Below are 14,321 nucleotides of genomic sequence, written 5' to 3' on the forward strand. Positions count from 1 at the left end.
AATTGCAGCAGCAAACCTTTTTTAACATTACATCTTAATTTGGATCAGCAGAAATACTTTCATACTCTGAAGAAAATGCAGGTTCTGTTGTAAGAGCCTTTGGTATGCCAAATCAGAAATAAAGTATCTAAGAAATTGTCAGCATCACTGCTGTAAGATAGCCATGCAAGTGATACTTCTGAAGTGAAAAAAGATATTTGGGTTCAGCCTGTTGGAGAGTACTGATGCAATTAATCAAATAATCATTTGAGCTACCAAGTTCACCTAATGTTGCACAGCCATCCAGATATTTCCTGATGTAGCTTCAGTATCTTGAGAAAATATGTTGCAGCTTATTTGAGGGCACATTTGTATTTGAGAGGAAAAGCTTTATATTTATAACTTCCATTTTTTCGTTATCTTTGTATAGAGACAAAATTTGTTCTCTTCAGCATGTGTCAAACTGATTTATTTCATTATGTAAAACGTAGCTTTTTTTCATACATGCCTGAAGTACAAGAAAACGCATTTTACAAAAACGAAAAGTAACCAAAGGGTTAATAGATACACTGTGCTGTCTGATTTGCATGTAGGTTTTGCAGTGGAATTTTTCTAGAACAGAGCCCTACGGGTTTTTCAGCCTAATTTCTCAGTAGACTGCACAACTGGTGAGAAAGTAGGTATTTTGTCTCACAGCCATTAGAGTCTCATTATTCAGCAAATGTGCAGATAGAACAAAAAATATTTTGAAATACCTTATCCAAGTTTTCTGACTCCATCTTAATGAGTGTGAAGAAATAATCCAATGCTCTTTTGTTGTTTGTTTTGTTAGGGGGTTTTGTGAGTGGTGCTGAGATGCAGGAACAAAGTACTTAAAAATCTGTAAAGGTTGTGACCACTATTAACTTAATTGCTGTCCTGCTATTGTCTTTATGGCATATATTACTCAAAGTGTTCATCTTTTCTATCATAAGAAAAACAACTCGTTGTGTGTATGTGTGTACTTTATTCCTTTATAGTGCTGTGAACCAGAAGAAAATGCTTTCTGTGAAGAACAGTGTTTTGAAACCTGCTTTTCTTACTGGAGCTATTGTCTGACTTTCTATTCAATAACTTTTCTGCTAATACACTGAAAGAGGCCCTTCTTTTCATCCTGGTAATTCAGTCACTGATGATCTCCTCCCTTCAAATCTTATTTCAGGCCAAGGAGATGTACAGCAGCTCTTGTTTCTAATATAATTATTTGTGGGTATTCTTGTTCTATCCCCAGGACTGTCTTCCAGGGTAGATCCTAATGTTTGGGTAGGCAGTCCTACAAGTAGAGCGTGACTCAATAAATTTTCCCCGCCTTGATTTTATTTTCTTGTAGTTTCTTAACATCTCCCTTAATTTCATTCAGCCAGGCTTGTTATCTCTTTGACTGTGATCTCTCTACTTTAATGGTTTTGGGTTTAAATGCTGCAAATTTTGTTACAATATTTCTGTTGTATTGATTTTTCTCTCTCCAGATTTATGTCCTTCACTTTTAAAGCTCTCCATATCTTTGTATGTCTTTCGTAACACACTTTCAAATGTTGTCTTGCACCTACCACACAAAGCCATTTGAAACCAGCTTCTGATACAGCTTCCTGCTTTGCCTGGAACTATTTGTGAAGAGTTCCCTGCAATCAGCTACTAAACTTACTTCTTTCATTCTCATCTTCAAAGATTTCTCTTGCTGTGATGGACTGAAAAATAGGAAAACTCTTGTGAGAAGTTTGACTGCCACAATGGTGCCTGTGTCAGTGACTGGTTGCCGTGTCTCTCTGTGGTTTCATACCTGTCTGCAGTGGTCATATCTGCTCCTAAACGGATCATTTTGTCTGGGGATCAACTTCTTCTGTGTGCAGAAAGCTTAGAACAGAAAGGTCAACTGGTGACTGTTGAGTAGCTATTCGAGTCACTCACCTCTCTTTAGCATGGTCAGTGGGCATACCTTGTGAAGTGTGGGAAAAAAAATGTAATTAAATTTGTCACTTTTTAGATTTATTACATGTGTGCCAAGCATTTAACATGTCAAATTTAAACTGAAAATTTTGTTTTTCAACAGACAAATTCTTACTTTTTGTTTATGGATGCTAATTTAGCTTTACTGATAAGCTTTTCAGCAAAATTTCCTGGATTGTCTACTAGTGTAATTAATGCAACCGATTTTACCTCTTCTATTCAGTTGTTTGGGGCAAGAATGTTTAATATTCTGACAATCTCATGGATTTCCTTTTCCTGTTCTGTAATCACTGTATGCTTCAAAAGTTGTTAAATGCAGCCCAATATTCACAGGCATATATCGAGCTGTTGAAATTACAAGGAGAACCTGATAATCTGTTTCGCTCAGTACAGCTTTACCAGTATGGGAGACATGTTTGCTTTCCCTCAAACTCTCTCTTAGTCTCCAAAATCAACACTTCAAACTAATAGCAGCTCCCTGTAGCACAACTTATGTGAACTTGAGATTATCACAAGCCAATCTTCACACCACGCTTTCAGTATCCCAAAAATAAAATATTAACATTTACTTTCATAAAGTACTTTTGATTTATGTTAAGTGATTCATAAATCACTTTTCATTTTAGTTACCATAGGAAGTGACATAGTTAGAAGTCAATTGAAAATGTACAGGATCACCAAGTAGTCCTTTTTTTAAAAGGCTGTTCTTTCAGCAGTGATATGGTATTGTAAGGCATCACCATGAACAAGGCTGATTGAACCAAAGGCTTTGCTCCTAACTGTGAGCATCAATCGTGCTCACTGGCTGTATGGCCCTGATAACCATGCAGTGACTGAGTTACACAGGAAAAGAATTATGTGACTGATTTAGACTGGAAATTGCACTGGATATTGTGTGGCTCTTTCCTTCATCTTTTTCAAGAAGAAAAGAAGCATATTTTTTTACTATTTTCTTACCTTTACAATGGATAATAACAAACATTTTACTGCCAAAAGTAATTTTTCCATTATGATCTCTTCTAACTTGGCAATGTGCGCTATTTTGGAAGCAGATGAAAGAAATATAAAATCAGACTTCTATACCTAAGATGGCAAATGAGTGAATCTCACAAAAGAGCTTCAGTGCAGGGTTGCAGAGCAGCAGTGGCCACTTTGCAGTGTCTGTGCTGCCCTTTTGCTGTCAGTACTTTGTGCCCAGCTGCTGTTCAGTGCCTGGAGCTAGGAGATGAGTGAAGGGCGTGGCACAAGGGAAGGTGTGAAGCTGAAGCTGGGCAGTGGGTGGCTGTAAGCACGGTGTGGTCTCTTCCCAGGGGAGAGCCAGCTGCATCACAGTGCTGGGCAGCTCTTCTCAGTCCCAGGATCCTTCCCTCTCTGTGTGCCCAGCCTTCAGCACAGGCTGTGTGCAATAGTCCCAGTTTCTGGTGGAGAAGAGAAGCAGGCAAGTGTAAAGTTATATTTTTTTATTACATGCAGACACACACAAAATATGTATTTTCAGTAATTGAAACATAGTTCTGTTACTGTCACAGCAAGAGCACATTTGTTTATTACATACAGCAGAAAATTTGACAGTTTGAAAACGTGACAGTTTTGTAAGGGTTATTAGGATTGTAGCAGAACTTCCTATCTGAAAGCTTTTAGCATATGTATTGGAAAGGGTTCTTGCAAGTGTATCACATATCATCAGTACCTTGGATATTATAATTCTAACTGCTATTTGAACAATCTGTTGTGGAACAGAACTTTATTGTAAAGATGTTTTATGTATCATCAGTGATAAAAATTGGGCAGGTAGGCATGTTGAGGGGTGGAAGTAGCAATGAATGTTTTTGATATTGAAAAACTTTATCAGATTTCTAAATATATACATGAGTTTTAAATTCACATTGCTTTTATTTTTATCAAGAATGTAAGTTTGGAATTAAGGATGTGAATATTAAGTTACTCGGTTTTTTTTTTTTTTGTTGTTGAAAATAGCATGTATGATTTCATCATGAAGTCCAAATAAAACTTCTTTCAAATGTGCACCAAAGCATCCCTCTGACTCAAAAAGAAATGAATGCCATTAATGGGTTGGACCTATTCTCTATGCCACAGCAACTGCACTGAGAGTGGCATGACCTACCAGGGTCAGTGAGTCACTTCAGCTGTAGAAGTGAAGCAGTAGAACCTGTAGGTTTGAACCTGTGAGGTGTTGCCTTGCAGTGTCCTGACTTTGGTACTCAAAATGAGGCAGTACCGATCAGATAAATAAGTCTTGAATTTTAACATGGGGCTGACACAAGCATGAGTCAAACAAGCAGAAATATGCGAAAACAACTTCAAAGCAGAATTAAAACAATGTAATGGGTGAGAAAAGCATTGATATTACTTAGCCCAAAGCAATACTTAATTAGTTTGCTTTAGTTATTTTTCCCTGGTCTCTATTTCAGAATAAATCCAGGCTTTAGTAAGAACATGAATCATCAATTTACTTTTCTGGAATTCAAGAGAAGAGTTTAAGTCACATGAAATATGGCTTTTCTGCATGGAAAAGGAACATAGGGAAACAGTACAAATTAGATTTTAAATTGATTTCTTGCACTTGAGTTTTGGTGTGAGCGTTGCAACCTGACTCTGATGCAGATTGAATCACAGCTACTGCCTTCTGGTCTCATGCTTGCAGCTGTGTTCTGCTGAGCTGTGCAGCAGAAGCTGGTGTGCCCATGATCTGGGCAGGATGGACTCACTCCTGCACTCGTTTGTGCTCTGCCTGGCTCTATTGGTCTTGAGCCAAGTAGGATTTAAAGCAAATCTGAGCCTATTTTCAATAATACCTTCAGAAATAGCAAGAGGACCGTAATACTACAGCTGCATCTCACAAGTCACATCTATTTTCTAAGGTGGTGATAGCTGGGAAGTATGGGTATGCATGCAGCCATTAAGTGTTAAATTTTTTGAGTTCTGCATACAGATATTGTTAGCTCTGTGCTATAAGTACTAATAAAAGAGTAATGGTCTTTGTGCTTTGTATATACATGCAGTTTGCATTTCCTGTGCTTTGCACTATTGAATAGTTGGCATTTCTGTCTCAAACATAAAACTGTAAGTAATGGTGTTTTGAATTATGTAGATTGAAACAATAAGCTGTTATCAAAAGCCCATTTGGAGAAGTGCAATTTTCTGATTTTAGAAACCAGGAAAATGCAGTTCTGGGCCCACTGCAGTGACAAATACGCACTTAGCTCCGTGTACTTTCTGTGGGAGTTCAACTGTATAATAACCTTACAATGATGATCTTTGAAGATGTTCTGCATTAAACATTTAGAATGATGGAAGGAAACATTAATTCATAGAGGGGTGTATGTCTCTCCTTATACATCCCCATCGATGAAGAGCTTATTTGTGTCAGGAAGCTTTCCAAATGATGGAATTATTATGTGAACTGAGGTTCTTTCCAAAAGCTGCAATACTGGCAGAATTGAGCCCAGCTGCATGCTGGTAACTTCTCTCTGATTTTGTAGAAGTTTTTTTGTTAGTGTGTATACTCTAGAATTTTTGGAATATGAATAGTGAAAACACTATAAATCTGGGGAGCATTATAAAAATCAACATACTACATCAGCTGCTGGCCAGCTAAGTGAAAAGTGGGAAATGAAATCTGTAATTTTTTCAATCATCTGTTAAATTCAGCATTGGAAAACCATCACTCTGTGGAGGTAAATGGATCTTCTTCCATATATTCCATATATATATGGATCTTACTCCACAGAAAAAAATTTGATGGCAAAACGAATGAAGTTTGCTCCCTCTTGTTGTGGTCAGTGAGATCAGTGCAGGTGGGGGCTGTGGGCAGAAGGGTAGGTACTGTGGTCATTGCACAGGGGTAATGATTTCTATCTCGAGGAGGTGTTTCAAAAACACCAAATTTTTATACTTCATTAAAAAAAATACATGGGGAACAAAATCCCATGTATTTATATATCAAAAAATCCCAAAGCCAAACTAGAAGTGTAGTTGGTATATGTTAACATACAGCCTGCAGTTATGTAGGTGTATCTTTCCTTTGAGGCCTGAAATGCAAAATACTGTGGAACCTTCCTTTATTCCATTTTGGTTCACATATATCCTAATGTTATGCCTTTTGCAGTTTGGCATAATATTGCATATTCAGGCTACAGTGTTGTAGCCTGAATTGCTGCTAATAAAGTCCAGGGTAAGGAAGCAAAAAGGGCCTTTGCATGGTATCCACAGATGTTTAATTCAGCTGTGTGGTGAGATGTTCAGGGTCCAAGGCACACTTGTGTGTGTCACTTATCCAAGGGAGTCCAGGTTTCTCTCTCCCCAGAGGTAGGGGCTGAGCATCTGGGCAGTACCAAAATCATGGCCAGTGAGGGGATAGGGAGGGAGTGGCTCAGGGACAGAGGAACAAGGGGAGGAGCCAATGGGGTCTCAACAGGTTTTTGTGGGAAGCTTCTTGTGTCTCCCTAACCTAGGGGATGCCCCCTAGGGTCTCCACAGAACATGAACAACAACAACAACAACAATTCTGTTTTTCAGTAATGTAAATTTGCAAATGACAGCTACTCAGTGTGTTTCATGTAGATGTTAGCACCTTTGAGAATTTTCCATATTGAAAACTCTTTAATTTAGAATGTTAGCAAATGCTATTTATTGAAAGCCTATTTTATGAATACTCATAAGTCATATAAAGTATTCTAGATTTTTAAGATGTGACTTATTACTATGGAGACTTTAAAATTGAATAGCCTATGAAGTACAATTTAACATCACTTTCTTTTGTCATACTTTGTCAATCAAAATACCTTCAGAATCTGGTTTTAACATTAATTTGGTCATAATAGTAATCTTTGTACTTGACTATTTTCAACGTTTAATACAGTTCATATTGTGTAATTTCCAAGTATTTTTATTGTTATTAAAAAGTAATCGTTCTTTTATTAGCATTTTCTTTCTCCTGGTTTATAACAATCTAAAATTGATGTACTGCAATGCACTTCTGGGAAATATGCCAGCAGCTGTGGGGGTTAGTTTCAGGATGGCTATTCATAGTTCACACACACTTTCAAGTGTTTGCTTGAGTGGGTACAATCCTGTTTTCAGAGTTCTTGGTAGCGCAGTCTTGGCCTGATACACAAAGGCATGTTAAGACTGAGTCTGGTAGCTGTAAACATTAAAAGTGCAAACATAAAAAACATAAAAGTGCAGACATAAAAGTGTAAACATAAAACTGCAAGGGTCCATGTTAAAAAATAAATGCTCAAAATAGAGCCTAGTTTTTCAAGTCAGTTCAACTCTATTTCAAATTAATCCATGGGTTTCAAATGGGGAGGTTGCTCTTATGTAGATGTTGTACTTGCTTAGATAATGAAATTTATTCCAGCTGTTCAGAGTGACACTTATTCCTGTCTGTTTTGTTGGGGTTGCTCATACCAGCGCCCCTGCACTGTCCCCCTCCCATCCTGTGTTTGTTTTGGACACAGTTTGTTTTACTGCTGGCAGTTAACATGGCTTGTGGTCACAAGCCCTCCAGTTGAACAGCTTCAAAGGCAATGAGCCCTTGAGGGGCAACATATCAGCAGGGAGCATTTAAATACTGGCTCTGGCACAAAGTTCCTCTGTAGGCACAGCTGGGACATTTTATCTCCCGCTTTTTGATCGCCATGTGCAAAATTAAGTAATACCTGCCTCGTAGGAGTACAGATGATTGACTCATGCTTGTGAAGTGATAAAGGAATGCACTGAATGCACACAGAAGCCACCTGATCCACAAATATATAGGGAGTCATTCACGGAAAAACCTAACAATATTAGCAACTGTGTTCATGTGTAGTACCATAACTCCTGGAAGTGAAACAAGGGATGTACGTCAAGATGGCGCTGGAGCCTTTCAGTGTCCTCCCAGTGACTTTGAGAAACTTGAGCCCTTCCAAAGGCAAATGTATTGCTTTTGAGAAATATTTTTTAATCCCTGATGCAAAGCCTTGCTTGTTTCTCAGTGCTGTCCAGTCCTTAAGCCTGGCTTCCTTTGGTATTGCTTGGGCTCCTTTCAACTGGCCATGCCTGCAACACAACAGGAACAGCTGGCATGAATTTGGTGAACTCGTTGGTATTCACTGATAACTTTAAAAACAGGAAAATCACCCCCTTTGTCAAATTACACACATTTCATGGCAGGACATTTAACAAGATTTCAAGGATGCTGCTCTCTTTTATAAAATGAGGTAAATTAGCCCCCTGTTGTGTTATATTTACTAAACCCACAGGACTATTACTTATGCTTTTTGTATGTGTGGCATAAAACAACAATATGTGTATTTTGTTTCTTTTAGAAGATAAAGGGAAAGAAAATCCCAACAGTGCAAATCAGCAGTCCACAGAAGTGGATTCTTTTCTTCCCAAACCTGGAGTGGTGCCTGCAGCACCTGCCTCATCTTCCAAGAGCACCAATGGAGCTGCTAACACAGTTACTGAGTCAGAAGAGGAAAAAGCCAAAAAACTACTTTACTGTTCATTATGCAAAGTGGCTGTGAATTCCCTTTCACAACTAGAAGCCCACAATACAGGTGACTATCCATACAGTACAAGTCAGCTGTGTGTTAACATTTTTAAAATTCAATGTTATGAGGTAGTAGCCACACTACACTGAAGCATCTTTTAGTTAAAACTTAAAATAGCAAGTTAAAACACTGGTCCTGTTTCCTGTGTGTTTTTTGATACTCTATTAAAGCACTCTCTATTTTTTTTAACTGTCCTTCATGTACTCTCTAAATTTTTAGTTGACAAAGTCCCTACAGTTCATGTTAATTAATCAGATCCCTTCACACCTTCACACGGAGGATCACAGTAAGATCATAGTGGTTTCTACAACACTTAAGATTTCTAAAATGCTAGTGTTCTCTCCCTTTCATATATTTTATCTCATTGTCATTAGTATCTGTTATTTTTCTGGTAAAACTTACAGTAATTTATTTGTTATTTGATTTTTTCTATAATTTTAGGGTGGGCTCATTAGGTTTCCTAGATGTCATAGAATCTTCTGATTATTGAAGATTAGTTATGCGTCTTTTTTTGGGCCACAAGCAGCAATCTCTAGTGTGCTCTGTCTGTGTATGGTGTGCTGGTTATGTAAAGCTTGTTAACAAGCCATTGAAGGTGGTTTTACAGCTGTAATCCATTCTTGAAATGGATAAAGCAGCCGTTTCTTCCAAATCAGAGGATATTTATTGAAGTATTACAGTTCCTAGGCAGATTTTGAGGGATTGCTGTGGTTGCTGTCCCAGTGTTGGCTGATGCCCTTTTCTGCTATTTACTGGCTCTATGGAATTTGGCAAAAGAATAAGCAGCAAATACTTTGGCCATCCAGGCACATACTGCCCCCAAACAGTGTGGTCCAGCATGCCTGCTGTTCCCTTTTCTGCACAAAGCCTTCTGGCTTGCCTTTAGATCAAGAACGCAGGAACTACACTGACTGAAACAAGAGTGATCATTAGTCCCAGTCTGTGGTGACTTTAACCATTCTGTCTTGGAAATAAATGTTACAAAGTCCCAAGGCTGAGGGAATATTTGTGCTGCTGATCATGAACTCACATGCATCTCCTTGCCCATTAGGCTCCAAGCACAAGACCATGGTCGAAGCTCGGAACGGTGCTGGTCCCATCAAGTCTTACCCTAGGCCTGGATCCCGAATGAAGGTGCAGAATGGCAGCAAAGGCTCAGGACTGCAGAACAAGACGTTCCATTGTGAAATCTGTGATGTCCATGTTAATTCAGAAATTCAGCTTAAACAGGTAACTTGCATGTATCTGGAGCTCTTTGTTGGTTAAAGTTACATTGCAGTGTTGTAGGGGCAGTGTAGGGCTATGTGAAGATGTGTTGGTGAGTATTGAATGAACTTACTATTTCTTTTCTGTCTTCCCACAACTATTTATAAATATTTCATGATAGGTCAAGTTCATCTTATTATTTTAGCTGGAGAAAATGGGCTTCATAGTTGTAAAAGCAGAGGTGTCAGTATCAATGAATGGTATAGCAGATCTCATTTAAAAGTTTTCTGTGGTTCAAGATAGGGATGTGAACCTTGTTCTCCTAACCGTAAGAAATTCTGGGTTGAAGTTCCCTGAATTCATCTTTCAGTGCTGTTTTCAGTCTGCTATAATAATGTTTAATGCTATGTGAGAAGGAAAACATGACTCAAATCTGTTGGTTTGGGACAATCACCAGTAGGGTAGTACTGTAGATCTGTCTGAATTATGTAGAACAACATTATCATTAACAGTGTGGCTGTTGTGTGCCTGTGGAGCTGTTCTCTGTCTGAGCCAATTAGCCCTGGGTTCAGAGCTGTGCCCATAGAAATGCAGTGATTCTGATACCCACATGGGAATCTCTGACTGGATGGTGCTGTGCTGTGTGAATGTGTCCTCTTATTCCCTGTTTTTTAGTTGGCTCTAAGATAATTTTAAATGCATGTGTAGACATATCCCTGGGTATTGGTTCTTCCTTCTGCTAATATTGAATTGTTTACACAACTGAACAGTATCAGCAAGATGGAAATTTACCTCTTACTTCTGAATATCCCTATAACCTAGTGATTACAGCTCTGCCTGGTTAAAGCTCCTCAAGTGGAAAAAGGAAATACTAACCAAAATATCAATAATTTGCAGAGCCTGCGTTGAATCACAAAATACGCTGTACTTGATTAGTTTCTGATTCTCTATTTGATATGCTCCAAATTGTTATGTTTAATTTAGCAAAACTGATCCTTGCTCTCTATAAAGAACTGACTTTATCTTACAAACAGGGGCTTAGGCATATCCTGCTGATAAATCAGTTTCAAACTCAAAATTGAGAAATGTTTAAAGAGCTAATTAAATGTGAGGATATTTATTTCAGCACATTTCCAGCCGAAGGCATAAGGACAGAGTTGCAGGAAAGCCTATGAAACCTAAATATAGTCCTTACAACAAACTGCAGCGCAACCCAAGTATTTTAGCAGTAAGTATTTTTATTTCTTATCACTGTCTGTGTGAATTTGTGACCTTGGGGACTCCCACTGCAGAGAGACAGGAACATGACAGACCTGACGCTTCTGCAGCCTCTCTCCCTGCAGGCTGAGTCTGCACAGGAATCAGATGTGAAGATAGTTATCTGTTCTGTCTGCCCAGTCCAAGGCATGCAGACAGCACTGCAAGTGTTATTTACTGCTAGAAAGGGAATAATCAGTGGAATGGGGAATGAACCATGTGCCCCATGGGAAGGTATGGGCTCTGCTGGGCAAGGGCTTTTCTCTTTGAAAGCAGCAATGGGTATACGCTGTCTTTTTGCACACCTGAGATAAGTTATAATGGATGTTATAACTTAATCATAAGTTATGATGGATGCAGTCAGGCAAAAGGACATAGGATTAAGATATAAAGATATTTTTAAGATATAAAAATACTAGTGCTCATTCTCTGCATACAGCAAACAAGAATGCTGTGTGGATGTATGAGTTAGTGCAAAAGAGGCATTGGGTGTTTAGGAGAATTGACTGCCTGTATGTTCAGGCCATGTCTGTCACTGGATATCAAACACCTTGCCTGTCTCTGTGCCTCTAGCCAATCCCTGTCACACCCCCCTGCATTTCCAGGAATCCCCCAAGCTGGTCCTGCTGATCATCTGCAGCCAGAGTTCAGGCTGGCTTTAGCATGGCACAGTTTGTATGTTTATTTGCTCATGACACACCCATTTCATTAGAGAAAAGTACTTGCCACCTCTGGCACAAAAAACAGTTTACAGGTTGAAAAGAGACAGATGCAAATGTGTATAGGTAAGAGAAAGCATGTGAAAAGCCTGTAAATGCTAAAATATTGATATGTCTTTGTATTTGTTTAGAGGCAAATGAAAATGCTGTAGGCGTCTTCTAAGTCTCCCCACTTGATAAGTTTTGCCCATGCTAATTTTCTTCATTTGTATAATACCTCATTTTATCATCTATTGCATAAGGAGAGACCACCAATTATAAAGGAAGGACATGAGTATTTTTGCTTCCACGACTGAATGATTGTAGTGCAAACCATTTTCAGTGAGAGATATAGATATGACTGCATATATTTCTGATTAGCTGTTTCACCACAAGCACCAGCAATGATTGTAGATCCTACGTAGACTCACACATATATTTCAGAAAAATATTCTTTAGGCATCAATCTTAAATAATATTTTTACTTTGAAAAGAGCGGGTCTGCACTGGAAGGCACAAAGCCAACTGGCCTGATACCACCTTTCCATCTTGTCTGCTCTACTTTTCTACAATCCATTTTTGCAAGTGGAAAATTTGACTTTTGATACTGAAGTCTTAATCTTGGGGGTATTTTTAATATTTCATGCACACAGTTATAGTTTATATAAAGTTACTCACAAATTATGCTTCTTTCTAAACATCAGTGAGATGGTCTCTAGACTCAAGAGATTTATTTATCTTTAGATTTAGGATGTGGTTGCTTTAATTGCCTTGGGAGTAAGAGGACAGTGCAGGTAACATTTCTAAGCAGCTGGTAAGAAGTTTCTGTGAGAAGCCACAGTGCTCCCTGTGCCAGGGTTCACTTTTTCCCTTGTGCAGAAGTGGGCACTGGGAGAACCGTATTTACGTTGCTTTTGCATGTGTGTTTTATTCCAGGCAAAACTTGCATTCCAGAAGGACATGATTAAGCCGCTGGCACCTGCTTTCCTCTCATCTCCTCTTGCTGCAGCTGCAGCTGTATCGTCAGCTCTGTCCCTCCCTCCCCGGCCCTCGGCATCCCTGTTCCAGGCACCAGCAATTCCACCAGCTCTCCTCAGGCCAGCTCACGGGCCCATCCGAGCAACGCCTGCCTCCATACTCTTTGCACCATACTAATTTATTGATGTGAAAAAGCGATAACTATGGCCAGTAAAAAGGGCAAAGGAAAGCAGGAAAGGGGCTGAGGTTTTAAAATGCTTCTCTTTTGCAATACCATCCAGCATGACACCTCATCCAACCACATCATAAAATCCATCATTGATGGCACTGCATTTTGGAGTCTAGACAACTCTGTCTTCTCTCTGTCTCTATTTTTTTTATCAAAATAGTGTGATTTGCTTAAAAATTAAATTGCTCATAAAATTTATACCATTAAAGATTTATGCATCTATTCATTTTTTTTTCAATTTGTATGATGCACCTTGGAATCAAGGAACATAAAATATTTTCCTGACAGACTTGAAAACTAGGGTCTTCCTCACTCACTTCTGTGTAAATACTTGTCTGAAAAGCAACGGGGTATAATCTAATGTGGAAAAGAGGAAAAGGCAGATGAACCAAATGCTTGATTGCAGATAACATCTCAAAAAAGAATAGCATCCATTATTTTCGTGTGCTCTTGTTGACAGGGATTGTGTGCTGTCCTAGACCCCAGTACTGGTGTATGTTGTGTAGTACTACAGATGTACCATGTCTGATTTTAATATTTTTTGTTTCTGTGCAAATGTTTGAAAGCAATGCAATGCTGAAGCTTTTAATTATTTCTTTTGTGTCATACTTTTATTTAGAGAAATCAAGAATAGAAAGCCATATAACATAGAGTTAAGATTACTGCTTGTTTGCTACTTTCATTTAACTTATTTTTGTTGTTTCTTCACTGGTGTTGCTAAGCAATGTTTAAAAAGAAAAAAAAGCTTTTCAATTGCACATTGCCACAGCTCACATGTGTTGTTCAAGAAGACAATGGATCCATGTGTTTGTACGTAAATATCCTGTTTTCTTAATTTCTAACTAGTTTCCTTTGTAATGATGCTGCATAACATTGTGGCTCCCTAATGCAATAATGTACAGAACATAAAATATTTATAATTGACCATATTCTCTGTTTACTGAATATACTGCAGTAATGTCCCACCTATCTTCTTACCTCCCCAACCCTTTTATAAAGGTGAATCAATATGCAGTGCTCAGATTGGAGTCATTATTGATAATGGAGACTACAGGTGGAAGAAAGGAAAAAAAGAGAATTAACTTTTAGAGCATCTTTATCAGCAAACCATAATAGTAAGATGTCTGTGTATTTTTTTAAATGTACCTTTTCAATAAAATAATAAGAAAATTATACATGCTTACTGTGTTTTAATTGGTACAGGAAAAAAAAAATGCCAGAAACAAATTTAGCTAAAGGAGTCTTCCAGGAGCAGACAAAGCATCAGAGTTGCAATAAAGCATAATTACTGAACCTGTGTTTGTTTCCCTCATGTTTTAATGTCTTTTCCTCACTGCAGCCTGTAACAGCCTTTACTGGGTTTTTTTTGCAGCAAGACTGTAAACATTCACTACATCAGAGTTTTGGAGGAAGATGCAGCAGAGACAG

General features: G+C 38.4%; 1 protein-coding gene across 6 annotated transcripts in view; it reads left to right on the top strand.

Moving 5' to 3' along the window:
• ZNF385B (zinc finger protein 385B) overlaps positions 1 to 14,066 on the top strand; it is a 158,616-nt gene extending 144,550 nt beyond the window's left edge. For all 6 annotated transcript variants that reach the window (XM_053948366.1, XM_053948371.1, XM_053948368.1 and 3 more), the window contains 4 exons: positions 8,298 to 8,531; positions 9,577 to 9,755; positions 10,858 to 10,959; positions 12,623 to 14,066. In XM_053948366.1, the coding sequence (XP_053804341.1) occupies positions 8,298 to 8,531; positions 9,577 to 9,755; positions 10,858 to 10,959; positions 12,623 to 12,841 (734 nt within the window). In that variant the 3' untranslated portion in view covers positions 12,842 to 14,066. The remainder of the gene's footprint in view (positions 1 to 8,297; positions 8,532 to 9,576; positions 9,756 to 10,857; positions 10,960 to 12,622) is intronic.
• The last annotated feature ends 255 nt before the right edge of the window (positions 14,067 to 14,321 follow it).

The sequence above is a fragment of the Vidua chalybeata genome, chromosome 7 (genome assembly GCF_026979565.1).
Source record: "Vidua chalybeata isolate OUT-0048 chromosome 7, bVidCha1 merged haplotype, whole genome shotgun sequence".
Taxonomy (NCBI): Eukaryota; Metazoa; Chordata; class Aves; order Passeriformes; family Viduidae; genus Vidua; species Vidua chalybeata.